Raw genomic sequence first — 25,792 nt, 5'->3', positions numbered from 1 at the left:
TTTTTTATAAGGAATAAACTTGCTGTTTCTCTATTCTGATTTTAGAACATATGGTAAATATTCAAACAAGAAATGAATTATACAAAATCCAAACATTTTAAATATACATTATAACATAAATATACTACAGTTAAAGCAGTTAAAATTGTGCTCAAACAAAGGCGACATTTTCCACTGAGGCTGTAATATTTATTAAGATCTCATGTTGATCACATCAAATACACTGAAGCGCCAAAGAATTGGAGTAGGCATGCATAACGGAGACGTGTAAACAGGCAGAATATGACGCAGTGGTCAAAGATGCCTATATACGACAACAAGTGTATGGCACAGTTATTAGATCTGTTACTGCTGCCACAATGCAGGTTATGAAGATTTAAGTGAGTTTGAACGTGGTGTCACAGTCGGCACACAGCATCTCCGAGGTAGCAGTGAATTGAGGTTTTTCCTGTACCACCAGTTGATGAGTGTACTGTGAATATCAGTAATCAAGTAAAAGATCAGATCTGTGACATCACTGTGGCTGGAAAAAGATTCCTGCAAGAATGAGACCAACAATGAGTGAAGAGAATTGTTCAATGTGACATAAGTGTAGCCCTTCTGCAAACTGCTGCAGATTTCAGTGCTGGGCCATCAACAAGTGTCAGCGTGTGAACCTTTCAACAAAACATCACCAATGTGGGTTTTCAGAGCTGAAGGCACACTCATGTACCCTTGATGACTGCACAACACAAAACTTTATGTCTGGATGTCTGGCCTGGGCCCTTCAACACCGACATTGGACTGTTGATTTCTGGAAACATGTTGCCTGGCCAGATGAGTCTCATTTCAAATTGTATCATGCAGACAGACGTGTATGGGTATGGAGACAACCCCATTGACCCTGTATGTCAGCAGGGGACTGTTCAAGCTGATGGAGGCTCTGTAATGGTGAGATATGTGTGCAGTTGGAGTGATATGGAACCTCTGATGCATCTAGGTATGGGTTTGACAGGTGACAATATTATGAAAAGAAAAGTTGCTACTCTCATATAGTCGAGACATTCAGTTGCAGATAGGCACAACAAAAATACTGTCACAAATAAAGCTTTCAGCCAGTAAGACCTTCGTCGAAGAAGGCAACACCCCCCCCCCCCCCCCCACACACACATATATATATATGCAAAAACAACTCACACACACAACTGCAGTCTCAGTTTACTGAAGCAAAACTACAATCAGCAGAACCACAGCATGATGGGAGTGGCAACCAGGTGGGGCTAAGGAGAAGGCTGGGGCAGGGACGGCGAGGGATAGTAGGGTAGGGATGGTGGACAGTGATGTGCTGCAGGTTAGACAGAGGGCAAGGGAGAGGTGGGGAGGGGTAGCAGAAAAGGATAGAAGTAAAAACACTGAGTGAAATGGTGGGATGATAGCTGTGTGGTGCTAGAATGGGAACACGGAAGAAGCTGGATGGGTGAGGACAGTGGCTAATGAAGGTTGAGGCCAGGAGGGTTGCGGGGACATAGGATGTACTTCAGAGAAAGTTCCCACCTGCAGAATTTGGAAAAGCTGATGTTGGTGGGAAGGATCCACATATCACAGGCTTCAAATGAAGGATGTCATATTTTGCGGCATGCTCAGAAACATGATGGTCCACCTGTTTCTTGGCCACAGTTTGTAAATGGCTATTCATGTGGACAGGCAGCTTGCTTGTTCTCATGCCCACTTCGAATGCATCACAGTGGTTGCAGCTTAGCTTATAGTTCACATCACTGGTTTCACAGGTAGCCCTGCCTTTGATGGGATAGGTGAGGTTTGTGACCAGACATAGTAGGTGGTGGTGAGAGGATGTATGGGACACGTCTTGCACTTAGGTCTAGTACCAGTGGTATGCACCATGAGGAAGGGGTTGGGAGCAGGGCTTGTGTAGGGATGGATGAGTATATTGTGTAGGTTCGGTGGACAGCGGAATATCATTGTGGAGGCTGGGAAGGATAGTGAGCAGGACATTCATGGCATGATGAGAGGTAGACAGAATCCTGGAGGAGAATGAGCAACTGAACCACATTCTCCGCCAGGGTTTCGACTACCTCTCATCATGCCCTGAAATGAGAAATGTCCTACCCACTATCCCTCCCACAGTGGTATTTCGCCGTCCACCAAACCTACATAATATACTTGTCCATCCCTACATAACCCCTGCTCTCAACCCGTTACCTCATGGCTCATACCCCTGTAATAGACCTAGATGCAAGATCTGTCCCATACATCCTCCCACCACCACCACCACCACCACCACCATACATCCTCCCACCACCACCAGCACCACCACAATCACCACCTACTCCAGTCCAGTCACAAACATTACCTATCCCATCAAAGGCTGGGCTACCTGTGAAACCAGTGATGTGATCTATAAGCTAAGCTGCAACCACTGTGATGCATTCGAAGTGGGCATTACAACCACCAAGCTGTCTGTCCGCATGAATGGCCATTAACAAACTGTGGCCAAGAAACAAGTGGACCACCCTGTTGCTGAGCATGCTGCCATATATGACATCCTTCATTTCAATGACTGCTTCACAGCCTGTGCCATATGGATCCTTCCCACCAACACCAGCTTTTCTGAATTGGACAGGAGGGAACTTTCCCTGCAATACATCATATGTACCCACAACCTTCTTGGCCTCAACCTTTGTTAGTCACTGTCCTCGCCCATCCAACCCCTTCCCTGTTCCCATTCCAGACTACATAGCTGCCATCCCAGCATTGCACCTAGTCTTTTTACTTCTCTCGTTTTCTGTTACCACTCCACACCTCTCCTCTGCCTTCCATCTGACTTGCAGCACTTCACTATCTGCCACCCCTACCCTACTATACCTCCCCAGCCCACTCCTTATCCCCACCAAGTTGCCACTCCCATTACGTACTGGTGCTGCTGCTTGCAGTATGTGTGGTTTCAGTTGCAGTTGCCTGAGACTGCAGTCGTGTGTGTGTGTGTGTGTGTGTGTGTGTGTGTGTGTGTGTGTGTGTGTGTGTGCGCGCGCGCGCTCGCGCGTGCGCACACACACCATCTATTTTTGGCAAAGGTCGTACTGACCAAAAGCTTCATTTGTGAAAGTCTTTTTGTTGTGCCTGTCGGCGACTCAGCATCTCTGCTATATGGTGAGTAGCAACTTTCCTTTTTACAATATTGTTACATTCCATCCTGGATTTTCCATTGTTTGATTTTTGCGTGGCAGGTGGCCAGTACATAAGCATCCTGTCTGACCATTTGAATCCATTCATGTCCATTATGCATTCCAAGAGACTTGGGCAATTCCAGCAGGACAATGTGACAGCCTACACATCCAGAACTGCTACAGAGTGGCTCCAGGAACACTCTTCTGAGTTTATACACTTTCGCTGGCCCCCAAACTGCCCAGAAGAGATCACCATCCTCTTTTACTCTTATGGATTTGTGGACAGCTCTTGAAGGATTCATGGTTTCAGTTCCCTCTAGCACTACTTCAGACGTTAGTCAAGTCCATGCCACATGGTGTTGTGGCACTTCTGCATGCTTGTAGAGGCCCTGGATGATATTAGGCAGGCATACACTTTCTTGGCTCTTCAGTGTATAAACGGAATTTAAAATCATTGCCTTTGAGATTTGTTGGTGGCTGAATTACAGCATATATTTAGTCAAAGGAATAAATTTATCACAAATTTGTAGAATTTATGTTAACATGAAATATTAAAACATGGTAACAACGTGTTTTGTGTGGACAGTTAGATCAGAATTTCTAATCTGTCCATTGCTTTGTAATGACACAGCCAAGCGATGTGCTGGCCTAATGTAAAATTTCCTACTGGCTATATCTTTTGTCTACTGTTCTGGTCTCTTCAGTCAGTTTGTTACTGAACAAATAGCACCAGCACTAATGGGAGAAATAATTCTGAGGTACATATATATTACATAGTGTGATATTAGTTCCAAAATTAATGTACCTATGCACTGAAATGAAACTTCATAGCAGTTGATGACCTGATCAGGGACATTTAGCTGAAACTATGGAAGTTTTGAGATTGCATGACAGAAAGTACTATTTATGTAACCATAATGTAGAAAACAACATGCACTCTTTCGTGCAAACCTTTGAAATGTGCGTATACACAACAAAACTACCTAAATTTCCATGCACTGCTGCAGCTTCAGGGAAAGATGGAAAGTCTCACGATAAATGTGGTGTGTTTTCCTCTAATGAGCTAGACCTCCACTTCAGGCACAAGAAGGAAAAAACTGAGAAAAATCATCAAGCTATGTAAAACATTGAGATTAAAATTAATGACCTAAAAAAAGAACTTACTGAATCCATGTTCCTGTCTGTGTTTCTTCTAGACTCAGACATGAAATAATGTATACCATAACTAATATATTAAAGCAAGCATTACAAACTATAAGTAATCCCTCTTACCTCTGTATCAGAAAATGATGCCATAAGATCATCCAGCCGTTTTGGTGGTTGACCATTTGGAGGATAATCTGGTCCTGGAGAAGACGTAGGGAACGGACGAGGCAGAAGTGGTTGCTGCTCCTCTGGATGTGGGTGTGATGGATATTTGTTGGTGGTATTGTGACTGGAGTGGCTTGAGTATTTGTAAGTGATGACAGTGGGTGGAGGATTTGGCTCTGCAGGTATGACCAGTGGCTGGTGTTGTGTTGGGAGGAGGGGTTCTTTCTCAGGCTGATGATGTGGGGAAACATGATACGTCACCGTGTGTTCTACATTTGGTTTGTGAGGCTGTTGATCTGGGTATGGATGGTCAGGTCCTGGTGGATAGGGGTGAGTATGCAAAACACCGGGCTCTCCTGGGAGCTCATAAGTGTACGTTCTCACTGTTGTTGTAACTTTAGTCGGAGGTTGGTCTGGACCATCACGGTAGATCACAGTCTGAGTTGGCGGTGATGAGTGTTGTGAAGGTGGTGATTGTGGATAGTGAGACGGGACAGGAGGGGAAGTGTCAGGGTAAGCTGGTCTAGAATCAGGCATGGGACCAGATGTGTACGGAGGCTGTGTTACTGAACTGCTACTAGAACTGTAGTTGTAAGTGCGATATGCAGTGACAGTTGTTGGCGCACTATTGGGCTGTGGAGCATAACGATCAGGCTTGTCTGAAGTGTCTGCAGGTGGTGATGTCTGGAGCCTGTGGGGAGGTGGTGAAGGCTCTCTGTACCTGTCTGGTCTAGGAGAGGGCACTACTTTTGACACATTTCTTGTTTCATAATACACTTCCTGTCTCTGTGGTGGAAGGGTAGATGAAGTTTTCGTTTCATAATAGACATCGTGCCTCACAGGTGGAAGTGTAGACGTTTTTGTGTCATAGTAAACATCCTGTCTCTGTGGCGGTAATGTGGAAGTTTTGTGTTCATAATAAACATCTTGCCTCGGAGGAGGAAGAGTGCTGGATTTCTCTGTTTCATAATACACCTCGTGTCTTGACGTTGATGATGGTGGAGGAGCACCAACTCCAGGTTCTGCATCGTAATAAACTTCGTGCCGCACAGTTGTGGGGTAGGGTGTCGAATCCTTCGTCTCATAATACACTTCTTTCTGAAGACGACGGTTAGAAGGTGACTTGTCACGATATCTGGCACTTCCATCAGTCTCGTAATAGACTTCTCTTCGAGTGACAGATGTAGCTACAGGAGAAGGTGAGCGTGTGCGAGTGGACCGTGCTGGTGGTGATGGCTCGTAAGTGAGTTCACGCTGTGCAGAAGTTGAACGACGTGGCTGTAGCTGTGGTGCATTTCCAACACTGGTGTCAGCACTCGCACTGCGAGCTGAACTGTACTGACGATACTGCACGGACCGAGAAACATGCTGCTGTTGCCGAGTTGGAGGAGCTGGTGTGCTTGTGTCCAGAGGTTCCCTGCAGTAAGCCAAGATAAAATAACTGTAATGTTCTTAAATCACTAGATATAAAGTTAGATGATGCAGCTATTCATGAATTTTTTCAGTTGTGATTTGCCAAATGTCCTGTGTATTCATCTTGTTATTTAAATACTTTTTTATTTTAATACTAATAAAGTAACACTGTTCTAACCTGGACAGTTGTTAATAGATCAAGGAAAATATTTACAGCACATTGCAGATAGATTGTTAGTAAAATTTATCACATTTTTGGAAAATCATCAGTTAATGACAGTGTAACTTACAACAATCCAGGGTCTACTCCTGTGCGTGACACTTCAACTCTATTGACTGTGGTGCTTGCAGTTCCTGGAAACAAGCAGAATATAAGGTGAACTAAAATGTATGTAAAAACTTAAACAAAAAATGCAAAGATTAGAAATTAGATGTACTTTTCATTCCAACTGATCCAGTGTGAGAAACTACTCCCGAATGAAGAACATGCCAGAAAAACAATACACAATAAAAATTTTCAAGTAAAAACAAATAGGTACTGTTCACAGATCTAAAGTGAAGTGGCCCTCAAGGATGTGGAATAAGTTTAAAAAATCTTAAACATATTTTCATTTAAAATATTTATATTTAAAAAGTAATAGCTTGTCACAAAACATGTAAGAGTTCAGTACACTGAGGTGCATATGATAATTCTTAGGCTGTTAAAGCCATGCATCGTCAAACAGAAAAATCATTTCTCAGCACTTGTTTACAATGACCACATTATTCCACTTAATTTTCATAGTCAGAGTTTACTAATGCTCACATTACTTGATATTAGTAACATATACACATCAGTTGGTTCTACTCAGAACTTCATCAATGAAGTAGGAGTTGGTCACCATTTAATCCACTGGGCTCTTCTTAATCTGAACTGTATTAGTATTAAACTTTTTATAGCTGCTGGCAAGTTACTGAAAATTTGTGTTCCTGGATAAAGGACACCTTTCTGGGCCAACATAAGTGACTTCAATCTTTGTGAAGATTATTCTTATTTTTAGTATTTATTCCATGTCCTTAGCTGTTGGTTTGAAAAAGAGATACTACACCTTTAGTGACAAATTCAGTTTCACGGAGGAATAAATATATATTGGGAAACAGTATTTCCCTACAGAATGTTCTTAAGTTCATACCACAAATAATAATTATTATATGGTTTTGATCCCAGAAAACATTAGATTGGCTTGATAAGTCACTCCAAAAAATCATCTGTGAATTTGTGGCATGAAGACAAGCATATTATGCTAGCTTTCATATTTTTGTATCACCTACATCTGACAACATTCACATTACAAATAGATATTTGTTCACACACTGAAGCAGTTCTGTGGTACAATGAGAGGAAGTGATGGATGGAGAGGGGGGGAGGGGGGGAGATGTGGTGATATTTGATAAGTATGACAATATGATAGGATTTAATGAAAATTTGAGGCACAGTGGCCAGGACATACAGAACATTATAAAAGGGCTTTGGAAGTTGTTGAAAAAATTTGTAAATCATGAAATAACTCACCTTGTGGTGTTCCAAAGCCAGCTTTCTGTGCCTGGTGAAGATCAACAAGCAGGCTATCAAGTTCATTTAGATTCTCCCTTAACCTCACATCAGGTGTCTGGTCTGAAGGACTGCCAGCACTGCTGCTTAGTGCATGTCCTAGAAAAAAAAAATTAAAAATGTCCAGTGACATCCAAATGTAATTATCAACAGAAGAAATGTGTTTTTCAGGTTTTCATTTAAGTCATATAATTTGAAAATGTATTAAATTTTCATGTCCTCAAAGTAAGTTATGACACAACGTCTTTTTTTTTAAAAAAAAAATTCTTATTCAATTTTCCATTTTATGAAAGGTCCTGAATACACCAACTTGCTCAAAGTGAAAGAGTTAACCTAAGAACAGAGAAGTAAAGATGATATCTTACCAGGCTGACCATCAGATGCACTGTACTGATAAGAAACAGTTTTGTATGCAACACTTCTTTGTTCTCCTGCAGCAGGCTGAAAGAAATAAAAACATGTACGCTCAATTTCAAGTTTTAACAAAGCATAATTTATCTGTAAACATACCTGTATGTTCTAGATGCTGTGACCTGTGAATCAATAATAGCCTTAAGGCTACATAACAGAATCAGTGTCACTGCGAAAGAAACATGCAGTGGATGTAGTCTGAAAATAGTTTTGCAAATTAGTACACGCACCCAATAGCTCTTAGTAAGAGTATTGAGTGATCTGGTCTGACACACTCATGTACTCTGCTGAGAAGTAAAAACATGTCACCTCATAGAAAATTTGTTTATTTTGAATACAGTAAGTTTCTAGCCCATTCTCTCCTAACTTCTCTTATGATATTACTTTCTTGCTCCTAGTGAAACATGTAAATATAACAGTTTTTGTAGTTTACTCCTGCATAACATATAGCACTTATGCACTCATTCCAATACACGAATTGCTCAATATGTGACTTTCTCTACCTTTTGATAAACATTTTCATCTAACTAGACTTTCATTTAAGAGAGACAATTGTTTTATTTGAGTGACAGCTGATATATTATTGTGTTCTGCTCATCTAACAATTTTGGAGTTGAACCTGCCACTTTTTCTCTGATTGCATTGTACTGTAACAAGACTAAAATAATATATGATCATCTCACTGAAAACAAAAGAATACAAATCAATGATGATACCATGAAGTTAGCTGATGAGCTTTTGTAATATTGTCCTAGAATTTCCATTGACGACAAGTACGATGGATCCTTTCATGAACAAGAGCTAAACCAGTTCACTCCTTGATCCTGTTATTGCATGAGAATTGATATGATACACAACTTTGGTGAATATTATAACAACATTTTGGTCTTAAAACCATAACAAAAATGAAAGTGCACATTCTAATCTCACTCCTCTACTGTAAAGCTTATCCAAAGTATTCAACCAATGATACATTCCCACACCAAAAAGGTGAACAATGTGAAACTTGAGTCAGGAGAAACTCAGGTTTCACACATGTCCCACAGATTTTCTGGTAAACTAAACTGAGTTATCAAAACAAAGCTTTGAGTACTTCTGAAACAAAAAGTTTACTGTCAATTTGTGTTAGGAGTTTTGATTTATGCTAATGAGACATGCACTTTTAATTAAAAACTAAGTGTTGCCTAGTGAACATAAAGACATGGATGTTGGGAATTACTAGGAGAGAGAACAAGACAGATAAATGGATCAACAGTTGGATGGCCAAAAAATGTGTGGCACAAGACAGAAATTATGCAGGAGCAACAACAATGTGTAATACTGAATACTGTAATGTATGGAAAAGTCCAGACGAGGCCATTATTGAGCCATGGATGTCAGATGATTGATGAATATACCATTGTTCACCTTTGTGTTCAAGCTAACAGAATAATTACTGGTTTTTCTGAAAACACTAAACATATAACCACATCATCATGCAGTCACATATAATTCATCACATTCACCTCCTGTCAATTGTAAAATGGCTGTATGTACAGTAATACGATCAGGTGTAGTGTGGTAGTTTCACCTCACAAGCAGAAATTCATTGTGGGGTGCACTGCTGATACCATCTTATAAACAATAGCTGTGGGTTTGTTGCAGAATGTGTAATTCGATACCAACATGTTTAGTGGACAAAGATAAAATCAGCAAAGCACTGATGACAAATGATGATGTGTGCTATATTTAAAATCTGGTGGTAAATCTTGGGAACAGAGTAATGGCCATCACTTACTGGTGGTAAGTCTTGTGAACAGAATAACTGCTGTCACTTATTTGTTTCCCACCCAGAAGAATGTTAGCAATTACGCAATGAAATATGTTGGGAATGCAAAACATTGTGTTTATACTTGGTTTTAAGTAAAAATCAATGAGAATGTATGTAACAGGTAGCCAAAGTATTTATAGAGACAGACTTTCATATCATAATCTTATGATATCCTCAGGCATCCACTGTAATTTAAAAGGAAACTGATGGAGCTAATGGAGAACTGTGAAACACATAGGCTGTGTGAGCAGCATATCTGAATGTCACTATAATATCACATTTTGCAACTTACTCAAGAATATTGGGGTTAGCAATAGGTGGCATTTACAGTGGAACTGTTAAACATGAAGACCATGCTACTGGAAATTTAAGGTAAACTCTCACGTGCCAGCCTAACCACAAACTTGTCACATGTATTTTAGTTTGAAATACATTGGTCATCTATGTGTGGCAACTGATACAGATCTCCTAAAGGATAAAGAATGGCTTCCAATACAGATTGTCTGCCTTAAGATTTAGTGCCACTAACAAAATTACTTTCTGTGGGATGTACATAGTCTCTAAACATTGTCTTCTGAACCTCTCTTTGAACAGTTCAGGACCTTCATTCAGGCTTCTCACACAGCCATATTTTTTGGTTTTACTAACACACAACCAATCTAACCTAGATCTACAGGGCAGTCTTTTACCATAACTTTCATTCCAGATAAAACTGAATGAAATAGAAATATTTCAATTCCAGTGCTAATGCTAACTGACTCAAAAGATCAATGTGCATTACGCACACACACAGTCATTCATGAACAACGTTGATAACAAGATATATGTTTACCCTGGCTATCAAAGATCACGAAGGATCAGTGAGTGTCTGTGTTTCCCCAAACACGAGATATTCTGAGGAAAAGCATATGCATTATATGATAACAGAAATGAATCAAGAACATAGAAACACATACATTGAGCTGACAAAAGTTATGTGATACCTCCTAGTATCACGTAACACCACCTTTTGCCCAGCATAGTGCAGCAACTCAGCTTGGCATGCACTCAACATGTCTTTAAAAGCTCCAATGCTGCCTCTGTAGCCGTCCATAATTGTGCAAGTATGGCCAAGGCACGATTTTGTGCACAAACTGACCACTCAATTATGTTCCATAAATGTTCGATGGGACTCATTTTGAGCAATATGGGTGGTCAAATCATTCACTCAAACTGCCCAGAATGTTCTACAAACTGGTCACAAGTAATTGTGGCCTGGAGACATGGCAAATTGTCATCCATAAAAATTCTCTCATTGTTTGGGAACATGAAGTCAATGAATGGCTACAAATGGTCTCCAAGTAGCTGACCATAACCATTTCCAATCAATGACTGGTTCAGTTCCATGTAAACCAGGCCACACTGTGATGAAGCCACCACCAGCTTGCACCATGCATTGTTGACAACTTGGATCTGTGGCTTTGTTGGGTCTACACCACACTCTAACCCTAGCATCAGCTCTTTCCAGCTCTTTCAGTGCTCATCTGATCAGGCCAGAGATTTCCAATTGTCTTGGGTCCAACTGATATGGTCATGAGTCCCTGAGGGGCACTACAGATGATGCCATACTGTTAGAAAAGACACTCATGTCTGTCATCTGCTGCTATAGTCCATTAATGGCAAATTTTGCTGCACTGTTCTAACAGGTATGTTCAGCATACATTCCACATTGATTTCTGTGGTTATTTCTGTGATTTTTTGTCTGTTAACATTGACAACTGTACAAAACTCTGCTGCTCTCAATTATTATGTGAAAACATTGGCCACTGCATTGTCCATGGTGAGAGTAATGTCTAAATTTGGTGTTCTTGGCATGCTCTTGACACTGTGAATCTCACTGTATTGGCTTCCCTAACGATTTCTGAAATGGAATGTGTCAAGTGTCTAGCTCCAACTACCATTCTGCATTCAAAGTCTGTTAACTCCCAACGTGCGGAGCCATAATTACATCAGACACCTTTCCACATGAATCACCTGAGTATAAACTACACCTCTGCCAATGCATTGCCCTTGCATACCTTGTGTATGCGATACTACCACCATCTGTGTATGTGCACATCACTGTTCCATGACTTTTGTCACCCCAGTATATACTTACAACCATCAAAAGGTTTTCTGTAAAAGGAAGGAACAACTTAGGCTGCCAGTTATTGTGGTAAAATAGAGTGGGCGGTCTGCAGAAACCAAATTACATTTCTGTTGACAGATGGGTAGCATTTCTACTGCAGTTTAATACTTATCTGTCAGTGCATGTAAATCATTATGTCACTTCATTAGTGCTGTACTGGGCTACCCCCATCACAGTGACAAAAAGAATACAACGTTTTAGGCCCCAGAATAAGGAGCAGAACAGTCATTTGTTCATACAATTTGCATGGATACTTAGCACTGTACTGTGATATCGATGCACACACATCTGCAGACTTTTGCTTTTCGGACACATGACTTGGTGTAATAATGCAACAAATATTGGAAAAGCACGACTATTATGTTTAGAAACAATGAGTACCAGTGCCACACTAGAGTATATTAGTACACATGCTGTGGAGTAAGGGTAATCTGTGAAAGCACTTGTTGCTCTACTTTCTGAATCAGTCTCATACAAGCTCACAGTGTGGTCGTGCTTACTGACCTGCAACAGGGGGCTGGGCTCCCGCTCAGCGACCACAGTCGTGGGGTTGGCAGGAGACAGGTATTGCACCTGTGGGGAGCCGGACACCTGCTGGCGTACTTGACGTATTTCGCGGTACTCCTGGTGCTGCTGGTGACTGCCGCTCGGCCCGTTCATGGCGCTGCGGCCTCGTGACACACTAGTCTGCAGGTCCTCCAGCAGTGCGTCTGTAACATGACGTCAGTTGTTCGACTCCTGTGCAAGCCAAGTTGGACTTATATGTAATGTAATACATGGAGCATTCATTTATTTATTCATTTATATATTGATCTTGGTAAGTCCCATCATGTTGAAGAAGCTTTGAGGGAAATAATACATCGACAGAAAAGAAGTTACCAAAAACTACTACTTTCAACTGTTGATACAATTTACTGTCATTTAAAATAATCTCAGTTAAATTAGACACCGGAGCACACAATCTATTTTGAAAAATACTTTTCATCCATACTTGTCTTGATCACACTTGGTGGGTTTATGACAGTTTGCTGGTTTCATTTACTATGAGTCATCATCAGAACTTAAAATCCAGAGAAGACTAAAATGTGAAATTACTATTAAATATTAAAACTTTTAAAAATATTAAAAAGTGGAAGATAAAGAGAAAAATTTATAATGATAACAGTTTACCTTTTGTCTTTTCTTGATGTTTAGTTCTGATGGTGACTCAGAATATTTGAAACTGATAAACTGCCAGGTTCACCAAATGTGACCATGAAAGTTGCAAATTATAGAGTATTTAAAAAATAATCTAATGGGCTTCTTGTGTTTCAAAGTCACAAAGTGTACATTCGGTAAAGTTGCCGCAGAAACCAATAGTTTGAAAAAATTATATAAGCGTGTTATTTGATTCTTCCATCACTGCTTGGTAAGACAACTTCATAATTATAAATGAAAAGCACATAATTGTGGGTGTCCTACAGTAGATTTTGTGCTTTTCATATACAATTATACACTGAAGAGCCGAAGTAACTGGTACACCTGCCTGATATCGTGTAGGGCCCCTACGAGCATGCAGCAGTGCCGCAACACAATGTGGCATGGACTTGACGAACGTCTGAAGTAGTGCTGGAGAGAATTCACATCATGAATCTTGCAGGGCTGTCCATAAATCCGTAAGGTACGAATGGGTGGAGATCTCTTCTGAACAGCACGTTGCAAGGCATCCCAGATATGTTCAATAGTGTTCATGTCTGGGAGGTTTGTGTCCAGTGGAATACTTAAATTCAGAACAATGTTCCTGGAGCCACTCTAGTAATTCTGGATGTGTGTGGTGCCGCATTGTCCTGCTGGAATTGCCCAAGTCTGTCAGATTGCACATTGGATGTCAAGTGATCATACAGGATGCTTACATACGTGTCACCTGTCAGAGTCGAATCTAGACGTAACAAGGATCCCATATCACTCCAACTGTACATGCCCCACACCATTACAGAGCCTCCACCAGCTTAGACAGTCCCCTGCTGACATGCAGGGTCCATGGATTCATGAGGTTGTCTCCATACACGTACTCGTCCATCTGCTCAATACAATTTGAAATGCGACTCGTCTGACCAGGAAATATGTTTCCAATCATCACCAGTCCAATGTTGCTGTTGACGGGCCCAGGCGAAGTATAAAGCTTTGTGTCGTGCAGTCATCAAGGGTACAGGAGTGGGCCTTCGGCTCCAAAAGCCCTTTCGTTGATATTTCATTGAATGATTTGCACACTGTCACTTGTTGATGGCGCAGAGTTGAAATCTGCAGCAATTTGCGGAAGGGTTGCACTTCTGGCACGTGGAACGATTCTCTTCAGTCGTCGTCAGTCTTGTTCTTGCAGGATCTTTCTCTTCCCACTTCATCGCTACCTCGGCGATGCTGTGTCCCATCGCTCGTGCGCAGACTGTAACACCACGTTCAGGCTCACTCAAATCTTGATAACCTGCCATTGTAGCAGCAGAAATAGATCCAACAACTGCGCAAGACACTTGTTGCCTTATATAGAGGTTGCCAACTGCAGCGCCGTATTCTGCCTGTTTTCATATCTCTGTATTTGAATACGCATGCCTATACCAGTTTCCTTGGCACTTCAGTGTGTAACCACTGTTCCACTACAGCTGTACAATATTACCCTTCATTTTATTTGGTATACAACTAGATTCGGTCCCCCGTGTGAACTAAGCACATATCATACGTATCACCTTACAATAGTTTATAGTTTGATTATTCTATGAATTTCAGTAGGCTTCATCCTTCACAGCTGAAAAACTGAATCCTGTCCTTTTCCACATTAGTCTGAAATGAAGTAACTATCTTTATGTAAATAAACTCATCTTTACGTTAATAAACTTAGTGTCTGTTCATCTACTCTCCGCTGATGCCATATGCAGAGCAGTCGGTAGGTAATATCTTACAACACTTCCTACACTAAAAAGTGATGGTGGAATTCTTGAATTTTCATTATAAGGGTTCACTGAAGATGAAGATAAACTGATTGGCTTTTTAAATTCCATGAAACACTTGACTAATTCACATTCTAAGACTTCCATGAACGGACCTGAAACGATGGATCTGAATAGATTGATACAAAAAGGTGTACTTCAAGGTATTGGTTAATATTGTAATACAACTGGAAACAATGTTTTCACATTGTTATAAACTGCTGTTCCTCAAGTTAAGCGATACTACTTACTTCGCCAATTATGCTCAGTATTTCCCCATAGATAGCGTGCAATCAAACAAACGAATGGTACATCCTTCAGCCACTAACAGTTGCATACAGAACTGGAGACTGTATTTTCTTCCAAGCGCAAGGAAACACTTCACTCTGTCAGTTTGTGAGACACCCAAAAGAATCACTAACAATAAAATGGACCCAATTTTTCTAAAAGCTTTCAAAATATTTTATCCAAGTGCTACAAATGCTGCAACAGGTGCTTCAGTTGAAAGGAGTTTTTCTTGTCTTCAATGCATAAAAATGCATTTGAGAGATAGCTTGATGCACGACCGTTTACCAGCTCTTGATTTACCTCAATTGGAAAACTAGCAGTGTGAATACTTAAAAAGGCGACACACATGATAAGGCAATGTCATCGAAAAACTCAGAAAGAATAAAGATTGTCGAGTTAACAACGCTCAAACGCAAAGTCTATCAGTTCCTCCGTAAATATGTAAATAAAACTTAGTGTTAATTTTATTATAACCAGCCGTTGTTACGGTGGTAGTCGTTGGGAAACGCTAGGTAGGTTCTAAAAATGGTTCTAAGAACTATGGGACTTATCATCTGAGGTTATCAGTCCCCTAGACTAAGAGCTACTTAAACCTAACTAACCTAAGGACATCACACATACATGCCCGAGGCACGATTCGAACCTGCGACCGTAGCAGCAGCGCGGTTCCTGACTGAAGCGCCTAGAACCGCTCGGCCGCAGAGGCCGGCGCTAGGTGGGCCTATCCTTATATTAAAAGGAAATAAAAGCGGATTTCCAAAATGTTTTCTGGCCTACTCGGAATTTTCGTTCATGATAGGCTACTGCTGCGAAGAAAAAATAGACTAATTATAGCACGGACTAAGGTATTTAATTACGGATGCAGATCAAGGATGGCGGTTATCGCTGAACAACCGATTGCAGTTATAAGGGTTTTTCCACGCCATTTTAACCTAACATAAAACGGCTTGAAAACCCGGTTTCTCAAACAACCAATTGTCGGTTTTTTATTCATATTATTTCCTGTAATAAGCGTACAAATCAAACAAAGATTGAACAGTTTTGACTCATTCAATTTTAAGATGCACAGAATCAAATTATTAAATTGAATGCGCAAATAAAGCTTTCTACGCCCATAGTCCGCTGCTTCTCGAAAGGTGGTCGAATATTTAAAAAATCACCGGTATTATCCTGCTGATTCTAATTTTTTTAAACTGCTTAAAAACAATGTTGTAATCGAGAATCATACCACTGTTTGGGCATTACAAATAGTCAGTGTTAATGGGTGAAAACTAAGGTTGAGAAACACTGCTTTTCTTGTTAATTTGTCCGTTTTCAAGAGCTATAGGCGAATAAAGGCATATTAGTAGACACAGACAGCAGATCAGCCACTTTCTATTTTTATCGTATACTAAGAATGAATTGTTTTTAATTTATTACTGTTACCATAATTTACTTTTTCTTTTATTATTTCATGGAAATGGCAGAGAAATTTTAATCTTTTAAAGCAAATGAAACATAGTACTTTGTTCCTACGTTACTTCATAAAAACTTTTCAAGCTAGTGTTTATGCCATTTTGGATTACAACGGATGTCCGGTGACGACAGTGAGAAACCACCGTAGAGACCAGGCGCGGGCATACCTGAACCTTGCACTGCACTAGGTCCGTACTGCACGTGCAGGTATACGTCAGAACAACGACACACGGCAATACGGACTTTATCGCCTGGGCAATGCTGCAATTCTTATGCCACGTGTCTGTTGCACCTTACTGTCGGCATTGTTATTAAAACAGCACTGATCGCTTTTCCCTTCTTCTATAAGAAGCCAATATATCAAACCAATGAAGATTTTACGAACAAAAATTACTCCTCCTTTAAAAAAGGTTTCTTTAAAAACAAAAACAAAATTAGCACTGTTGCTGTGGTTAATTGGTATTTGGTTTTTTACTCGATTGTAAATAAAAACTAAAAATCTCCTGTTATATCTTAGTTCAAACAAACACAGATAAATACTTGTTATTCAGAACCAAAATACCGTTATCGCTTTTAACTAGTCTATTTTTCTCCATCTCTAATGCAAATGTAGATTGATCCCGCGTAACAAGTCTAAAAGTGTCATGTGGCTATCCTATCCTCACTCTTCTTGGCTGAAAACATTAAATGTGTGCTTCTATCAACAATTATGTCAATAGGACGCCATATTTTGTAAGTCGAATATAAGAGGAAGAATTCCCAGGTCCTCTGTTCCAAGCCCTCATGGAGTTAGGCATATCGTGTAGCAGTAAAAGTAGATGCTTTTGTTATGGTCCGGCGTCTACTTGGAAGGGTGGGGATGTTGGCGTAGGCCGCAACGGCTCCGCAGAAGCGGTCAGAGGCCCTCCTGTGTGGCTGTTCCACTGACCGAGTGCGCTTTCCAGTGAGCCAAGTGTTGCTCAACAAGAGCTCTTTATAGACTCTGTGTTCATAATGACTCAAGAGTGCTTCAAGGATTCGCTGCGCTAGAACTGTGTATATTCACGTTTGTCGCTCTATACGTGTAATACATACGCTAGTAGGCGGAAGCTACGCTATGTACCAGTAACATTTTTCACCATCCTGTTCCTTTCACGGATGTTGCGAAGCAAGAATGACGATCACAAATTTTGTTCAAATGGCTCTGAGCACTATGGGACTTAACAGCTGAGGTCATCGGTCCCCTAGAACTTAGAACTACTTAAACCTAACTAACCTAAGGACATCACACACATCCATGCCCGAGGCAGGATTCGAACCTGCGACCGTAGCGGTCGCGCGGTTCCAGGCTGAAGCGCCTAGAACCGCTCGGCCACTTCGGCTGGCGACGATCACAAGCCCTATGCTTAAGCTCGAATTTGCCATATCTTACTGTGATGTTCATTATGTGAAGTATATGTCGGAGAAAATATTGTGTTCTTGACTTACTTAAGAATACCGACATAAAATGGCTGGGTCTATACACATGATGTGTGTGAAGAGCCAGCGTCCTTGAAAAACGCTCTGTCTTACGAAATGATCCTTGGTGGTGCGGATTCAGGGGTTATGCGGTATTGGCTAGGGGTCGGTTTTCCCCTGGGTAGATGATGTTAGTGGAGGCGGCGGCGATGATGATGTAATTGTGTGTTTGCTTATGAATTTTATGACTGTCGCCTGAATTGGCGATGGATGATAGTGACTGGTGCTCTCTGGTCAGGATTTTCATCCCTCCCCAGAGTGTTGATGAGTTGGTGTGATGATGCGTTGGATGATTCATAGATTTTTAATGATTTTTGCTTTATGAGATGATAGAATGAGGGCTGTCCTAACATTGCTCTAATCTCACCATTGCTCGAGAACCACAGAGCATCCGCAACGATAACATGAAGCGAGCTGCCCTTCTTTGCACTTTTTCGATGTCCTCCGTCAATCCTACCTGGTAATGACCCAACACCGCGCAGTAATATTCCAGTACAGTAACTGATGTTTCAGACGGCTGATGTTTCTTAATAACGCTGTTGACATGTCCATGCAGTCGAAGAAAATGTGGTTTCGGGCTTCTTTACGGCAGTGACAACACATAATGATGCTCGAATCGATCGTGATTGAACATTATACGGGATATAATGCCTAAGAATTCCCGTCTGCAGCTGACCTCGCGGTACCGAGGTCTTGTTGCCATGGTTGATGCTACCGTATCACACTGTCTTCTTGTCGCCTGCGAGACTATCCAATATGTGTTCTTCTACGCCTTTATAGATTACTCTCTTCGCCAGAGCGTCAGCTATTTGATTCGCTGGTGTGTTGATATGTGCCTTTGTCCAACAGTTTGCGATGCGGCGTCCCTTTCTAGTCAGCCGCGTCACATCGGACACTTTCCGCCTTCTATGTGGCCCGTGGACGCAGATTTCAACGCTGCAGCGGTGACATCAGGCGTGGGCTGGTCCAGCCGCAATGTTCCAGTTTGTGACGGGCCGACCGCAAAACCGCAGGCGGTCGCGACCTACGAGGTCCAGTGCGAGAAGCAGCACGAACAGGCCACTGCAGGATGGCTAAGGAATTCTTTGGTTCAAAGAACTCAATGGCGATTCTTCTTCTCACAGATGGGGCGTTACTTGCTGATGTTACTTCGCAGTTGTCCTAACGATGCACTGACCTCAACCTTTCTTCAAGAAGTTAGAGGATTTCCCGTGGCGATAATCTTAATGGAAGTTTGTTGCTGTTAATAATGATGATGATGAACCACAAAAATAACACCGGCCGCTGTGGCCAAGCGGTTCTAGGAGCTTCAGTCCGGAAGCGCGCGACTGTTACGGTCGCAGGTTCGAATCCTGCATGGATGTGTATGATGTCCTTGGGTTAGTTAGGTTTAAGTAGTTCTAAGTCTAGGGGACTGATGACCTCAGATGTTAAGTCCCATAGTGCTTAGAGCCTTTTGAACCATTCTGAACAAAAATAACAAAATGAGATAAAAAAATATCGATATGGAAACGCCCTAGTTAAAAGTAGTTCCTAAATTGTTGTCAACGGTTGCTAGGAGCTTGTTTCACTCCAGGGCAATCTAGAACGCTATAATTACATTTACAGCAACTCTAGAGGCGACTACGTAGCATTTTAATATTTCTCGTGTAGAAACGCATGAATAGCAACTAAGTCGTAACATATCAAAACTTCCTCCTCCGCTAGTAGCCCCGTTGTTCAGGCAAAAGCACATCAACTAACCATAAGTCGACTATTCTATTAATTTAAGTAGGCTCCAACCTTCGCTGCTGAAAAACCGAACGCTGTTCACGTTCCACGTTAGTTTGAAATGAAGTAGCTATCTTCTGCTTGGCAATGTTAAGGGGTTTGTTCATCTGCATTCTACTGCTACCATATGCAGAACAGTGTGTACGTGGTTTCTTACTATACTATCTACTTAAAGAATGATGGTGGGACTATCAAATTTTCATTAGAAAGGCATAATTTCATTGCTTTTGTCTCTCAGGAGTGACCCGTTGCAGAGACCGCTCTGTATATTGCGTTGATCAGTTCGACGTTTTGTTATTTCTTGTACTTTAAAAACTGTGACACTTGCGATTAAATCGATAGGCAGAGTTCAACACTGACATTCCCAGGAGCCAATATGAGCTCTATACTGTTTCCCAGGCTGCCCACTACTTACGATTCATTCCTACGAACTTTGATAGTTCCGATCGTGTTGCCAGACGTCTCGTTTGTCGCAGTATATCATGACACGCCCGCTTGGAAGACGTCAAATGTTCCGTCTTTCGGGGACCGTCAACGATTTGAAGTATAATGCCTATTCACTTGAAAAATGGTTAAGGACATGAAAATTCCTAAATGGGTTTCTGAACACGTCGATACAGGTAACCAAAAAGTTAGAATATAGTGCGTCAGGAGGTCGCGATCATGCGATGCACTAAAGGGATGCCTCAGAGCATGCACTGACTTTACGTTACGAAAATACTTAGCCACCTGGCTTCCATTCTTATATTACACTACTGAATATTAAAATTGCTACAGCACGAAGATGACGTGCTACAGACGCGAAATTTAACCGACAGGAAGAAGATGCTGTAATATGCAAATGATTAGCTTTTCAGAGAATTCACACAAGGTTGGCCCCGGTGGTAACACCTACAACGTAGTGACTCGAGGAAAGTTTCCATCCGATTTCTCATACACAAACAGCAGTTGACCGGCGTTGCCCGGTGAAACGTTGTTGTGATGCCTCGTGTGAGGAGGACAAATGGGTACCATCACGTTTCCGACTTTGATAAAGGTCGGATTGTAGCCTATCGCGACTGCGGTTTATCGTATCGCGACACAGCTGCTCGCATTGGTCGAGATCCAATGACTGTTAGCAGAATATGGAATCGGTGGGTTCAGGAGGGTAATACGGAACGCCATGCTGGGTGCCAACGGCCTCGTATCTCTAGCAGTCGAGATGACAGGCATCTTATCTGGATGGCTGTAACGGATCGTGCAGCTACGTCTCGATCCCTGAGTCAACAGATGGGGACGTTTGCAAGACAACAACCATTTGCACGAACAGTTCGACGACGTTTGCAGCAGCATGGACTATCAGCTCGGAGACCGTAGCTGCGGTTACCCTCGACGCTGCTTCACAGACAGGAGCGCCTGCGATGGTGTACTCAACGACGAACCTGGGCGCACGAATGGCAAAACGTCATTTTTTCGGATGAATCCAGGTTCTGTTTACAGCATCACGATGTTCGCATCCGTGTTTGGCGACATCGCGGTGAACGCACTTTGGAAGCGTGTATTCGTCATCGCCATACTGGCGTATCACCCGGCGTGATGGTATGGGGTGCTATTGGTTGTACGTCTCGGTCACCTCTTGTTTGCACTGACGGCACTCTGAACTGTGGACGTTAAATTTCATATGTGTTACGACCCGTGGCTCTACCTTTCATTCGATCCCTGCGAAACCCTACATTTCAGCAGGATAATGCACGACCGCATGTTGCAGGTCCTGTACGGGCCTTTCTGGATACAGAAAATGTTCAACTGCTGCCCTGGCCACCACATTCTCCAGATATCTCACCAATTGAAAACGTCTGGTCAATGGTGGCCGAGCAACTGGCTCGTCACAATACGCCAGTCACTACTCTTTATGAACCGTGGTATCGTGTTGAAGCTGCATGAGCAGCTGTACCTATACACGCCATCCAAGCTCTGTTCGACTCAATGACCAGGTGTATCAAGGCTGTTATTACGGCCAGAGGTGGTTGTCCTGGGTACTGATTTCTCAGGATCTATGCACCGAAATTGCGTGAAAATGTAATCACATGTCAGTTCTAGTATAATAAATTTGTCCAATGAATACCCGTTTATCATTTGCATTTCTTCTTGGTGTAGCAATTTTAATGGCCAGTAGTGTATTACCACCAAGCCGATCCTTTCTGGACAGTAGGCCCCTTCATCTCACTGACTGGCTGCGACTTCTTCAATCAGTACATTGTTGAATTGTGCTGAAGTGTGTTGGAATTTTTTTTATTGCCAGCCTAAAGCTGGTACAGCATTTTTAAAGAATAGAAAAGTACTTTCGAATACAGCTGTAACGGTGTACCAACTTTGTTCATTATCTATTATAAGGTTATATAATGGTTGAAAATTTACTTTCTTTACATCTCGACTTTTACATCCTTTTCCTGCAGATTTTTTAAACCACTAGCCCCTAAGTCACTACATTTTGCAAACAAGTGCTAGCAATACTAGAACTAACGCATGTGTGACCAGTGGAGACGCATCGTTCTGATGGCATGTAATTTAGCGAAGCTCAATGGCTTCTGCAAGCTATCATATAATCGTTCAAGAATGTTGTCAGTATATCGAAAAATACCTGAATATAACTATCAGATTTAAAGCCTCAATTATGAGAGGCCTGACAAAAGCAAACAAGACTATCCGTTTTACTAAGTAAGTGTTATCTTTTGGCAAAACAACACAAAAGACCCTGCTGTGAGTCATACTGGGATTGAATAATACACTATATGAACTTCATAAGCGCTAAAGCGAACCTGGTCTCTAAAAACATGAATTATTAATTGCTCACTCTGGAGTTACGGTGCAACGGCTCATGGGAGTAGCCGTTTAGACAGAAGTTGTATGACACACTGATTAGCAAGAACGTTATGATCACCTACCAAATGACCAATATGTACACCTTCGGGACGGATAAAAGCGGCGATGCGTCGTGGAATGGAAGCAACGAGGGCTTGTTAGGTCGCTGCACACACAAGTCGCCTACTTCCCGTAAATTACAAGGAGTGGGCGATGAACTCTGATGCCACGGTCAGTCACATCCTAGATGTGCTCGATTCGGTTCAAATGTGGGGAGTGGCCAGGACATCAACTGGAATTCGCCACTGTGTTCATCGAACCATTCCACCACACTCCTGGCCTTATGACATGACGCATTATATTGTTGAAAAATGCCGCTACCGTCGGGAAACATGTACGTCACGAAGGGGTGTATGTGTTCTGCAACCAGTGTACGATACTTCTTGGCCATCAAGGTACCTTGCACGAGCTCCACTGGACCCATGGGTACCCACGTGAATGTTTTCCAGAGCATAAGGGAGCCGCCGCCAGCTTGTCTCCGTCCCACAGTACAGGTGTCAAGGAGAGGTTCCCCTGGAAAACGAACTTAGAACTACTTAAACCTAACTAACCTAAGGACATCACACACATCCATGGCCGAGGCAGGATTCGAACCTGCGGCCGTAGCGGTCGCGCGGTTTCAGACTGAAGCGCCTAGAACCACTCGGTCACCGCGGCCGGCACCAGTGCCGTTGGTAACATGCACATTTCAGTCGTAGTTGCCGATTTCGTGGTGTTAACACTGGCACATGTACGAGTCGTCGGCTGTGGGCCATCGTTATAAGTGTTCGGTGCACTTTGTGTACAGACACACTTGTACTCTCTCCAGCATTAAAGTCTGATATTAACTGCGTCACAGTTTGCCGCCTGTCCTGCTTTACCAGTAGTCAACCAACCTGACGACGTCTGGACGTGGTTTAACCTTGGTTTCGCCACGACACTCACCAGAGCAGTCCTCGAACATCCGACAAGTCGAACAATTTACGAAATGCTCGGGCCGAGCCTTCGGGGCATCACAATCTGCCCTCGGTCAAACTGAGATAGATCACGCGTCTTCCTCATTCTAAAGCACGTTCACTGATACTACATGCACCGTGTGTGTGTGTGTGTGTGTGTGTGTGTGTGTGTGTGTGTGTGTGTGTGTGTGTGTGTGTCTGACTGGCAGTCATACCTCTCCTACTATCGCCTGGACGGGTTTGAATCGACAAAAGGTCAATGGTCACAATGTTCTGGCTAATCAGAGTATCAACAGTGTACATTTGTTTCCAGTCGCTAACATCCTTCGCTTTCGATACTGCGTGCAAAAAGTATCTTCATTGAGCATATCAACAAATTTAAACCATTTCAAATTCTATTACATATAACATTTCTGTGATCTATATTGTGTGCGAAGAGTATCTTTATTGAACAACAAATTAGAGATCACAAAAATATAATGTAACTGAATTTGAAATGCTTTAAATTTGTTTATATGTTCATTGAAGATACTGCTCAAATGTATGTGAAATCTTATGGGACTTAACTGCTAAGGTTATCCTAAGGACAAACACACACACCCACGCCCGAGGGAGGACTCGAACCTCCGCTGGGATCAGCCGCACAGGCCATGACTGCCGCGCCTAAGACCGCTCGGCTAATCCCGCGCGGCATTGAAGATACTCTTAGCAACAATATTGAAAGCGAAGACTGATAGCGACTCTGTTTTGTACGTCAGCTTTTTTTACAAGTATGTAAACGCGCTGGACACACTGCTATTTATACACATATCAACAAAAGTTTTGCGTCACCCGACATTACGTCCTGTACCGATCGGAAGGTCACCCGCTGACGTTGCTTGTAAACACACACGCAGTTATCACGAGCGCTACTTACGGGTGGAACGACCCCGGCGAATGGACTGTAGCATTTCAGTTGAAAGTAAAGTACCAGTAGGGACACATAAGAGACGTCTGTGGAACAGCCATCACGCCACGAAGGGAAATCGTGACCAGTGATCGAATCCAGTTCATCACGTTAAGAAAAGAAGGCTTGTCAACCTGGGGAGAAGCTCGATGTGTGCACTGGAGTCAGTCTGATTTGGTATGGACATGGAATTGGTTCCAACTGACGGATTTACACCGCTCAGGCCGTCCATGTACAACGGATGTACAGGATAATGGATATTTACGACTTTTGAGTCAGAGGAACAGTGGTCTGAGTGTTCCAGAACTGAATTCAGTGTTTTAAGAGGTTACTGGACGTAATGTATCGCATCAAACTGTCACGAGACGATTGCACGACGTAAATCTCTATTCACGATGATCACCTGGAGCACCACGTAGTACACCACAACACCGAGGACTCCGTTACAGATGGGCAAGAAATCATGCAGAATGGACGCCTCACGATTGGCTTCTGGTGTAGCTTATGGGCGAAACTTCGATTTATTTGTTCTCTGATAATCTCAGACAACTTGTTTGGAGAAAATCTGGTAGTACAGAACGTCTCCGAAGCTGTGTCCCACGTGTGCAACAAGGTGTTGGAGGAGTGATGTTCTGGGTTGCCATTACAGGGGGCCACCGTACATCTCTCGTGCTTGTTGAGGGTAATCTCACTGCTCTTCCGTACAGGAACGAGATTCTGCAATCAGTAGTGGGAACGTATCGCCAAATTTTGGTGACAGTATCATCCTTATTGATGGTAACACCCATCGTCATCGTGCTGTTATCATGCTAGAGTCATCAGAATGGAATGGTCTCACCGTTTCCCGGACATGAACCCAGTCGAGCAAGTGTGGGCTCTATTGAAACGAGCTGTTTTTGGACGTCGCAAAGGGGATGAATCTGTGTGACTTACACAGAATCGCCATTTGGAGCAGGGCTCGCTTGATGTTCTCGTCGATGAAATGCCACAGCGGATTCAAGACGGCGTCGGAGCAACGGGATGTTTCACCGCGTATTGACGTTGTTCCGGAGCGCTGAGAGAAAACCCCCATAGCAAATGGGCGATTTTGTCCTTACACAAATTTTCCTTTTTTTGATTTGGTGATGTGGCCACACTGCAAATGAATGTGTACCTCCGAGACATTTTTTTTTT

The 25,792-nt window shown here is 42.3% G+C and overlaps 1 protein-coding gene across 3 annotated transcripts in view; it reads right to left on the bottom strand.

Annotated features, from left to right (window-relative positions):
- Positions 1 to 25,792, bottom strand: part of LOC126346037 (uncharacterized) — a 355,738-nt gene that overhangs the window by 6,457 nt on the left and 323,489 nt on the right. For all 3 annotated transcript variants that reach the window (XM_050002153.1, XM_050002152.1, XM_050002154.1), the window contains exons 3-7: positions 12,372 to 12,577; positions 7,845 to 7,920; positions 7,441 to 7,578; positions 6,179 to 6,242; positions 4,437 to 5,892 (exon numbers count right to left, since the gene is read on the bottom strand). In XM_050002153.1, the coding sequence (XP_049858110.1) occupies positions 4,437 to 5,892; positions 6,179 to 6,242; positions 7,441 to 7,578; positions 7,845 to 7,920; positions 12,372 to 12,577 (1,940 nt within the window). The remainder of the gene's footprint in view (positions 1 to 4,436; positions 5,893 to 6,178; positions 6,243 to 7,440; positions 7,579 to 7,844; positions 7,921 to 12,371; positions 12,578 to 25,792) is intronic.

This window comes from Schistocerca gregaria, chromosome 1 (assembly GCF_023897955.1).
Source record: "Schistocerca gregaria isolate iqSchGreg1 chromosome 1, iqSchGreg1.2, whole genome shotgun sequence".
Lineage (NCBI taxonomy): Eukaryota > Metazoa > Arthropoda > Insecta > Orthoptera > Acrididae > Schistocerca > Schistocerca gregaria.
The sequence above is the reverse complement of the archived record's forward strand: the minus strand, read 5'-3'. Positions and strand labels throughout refer to the sequence as shown.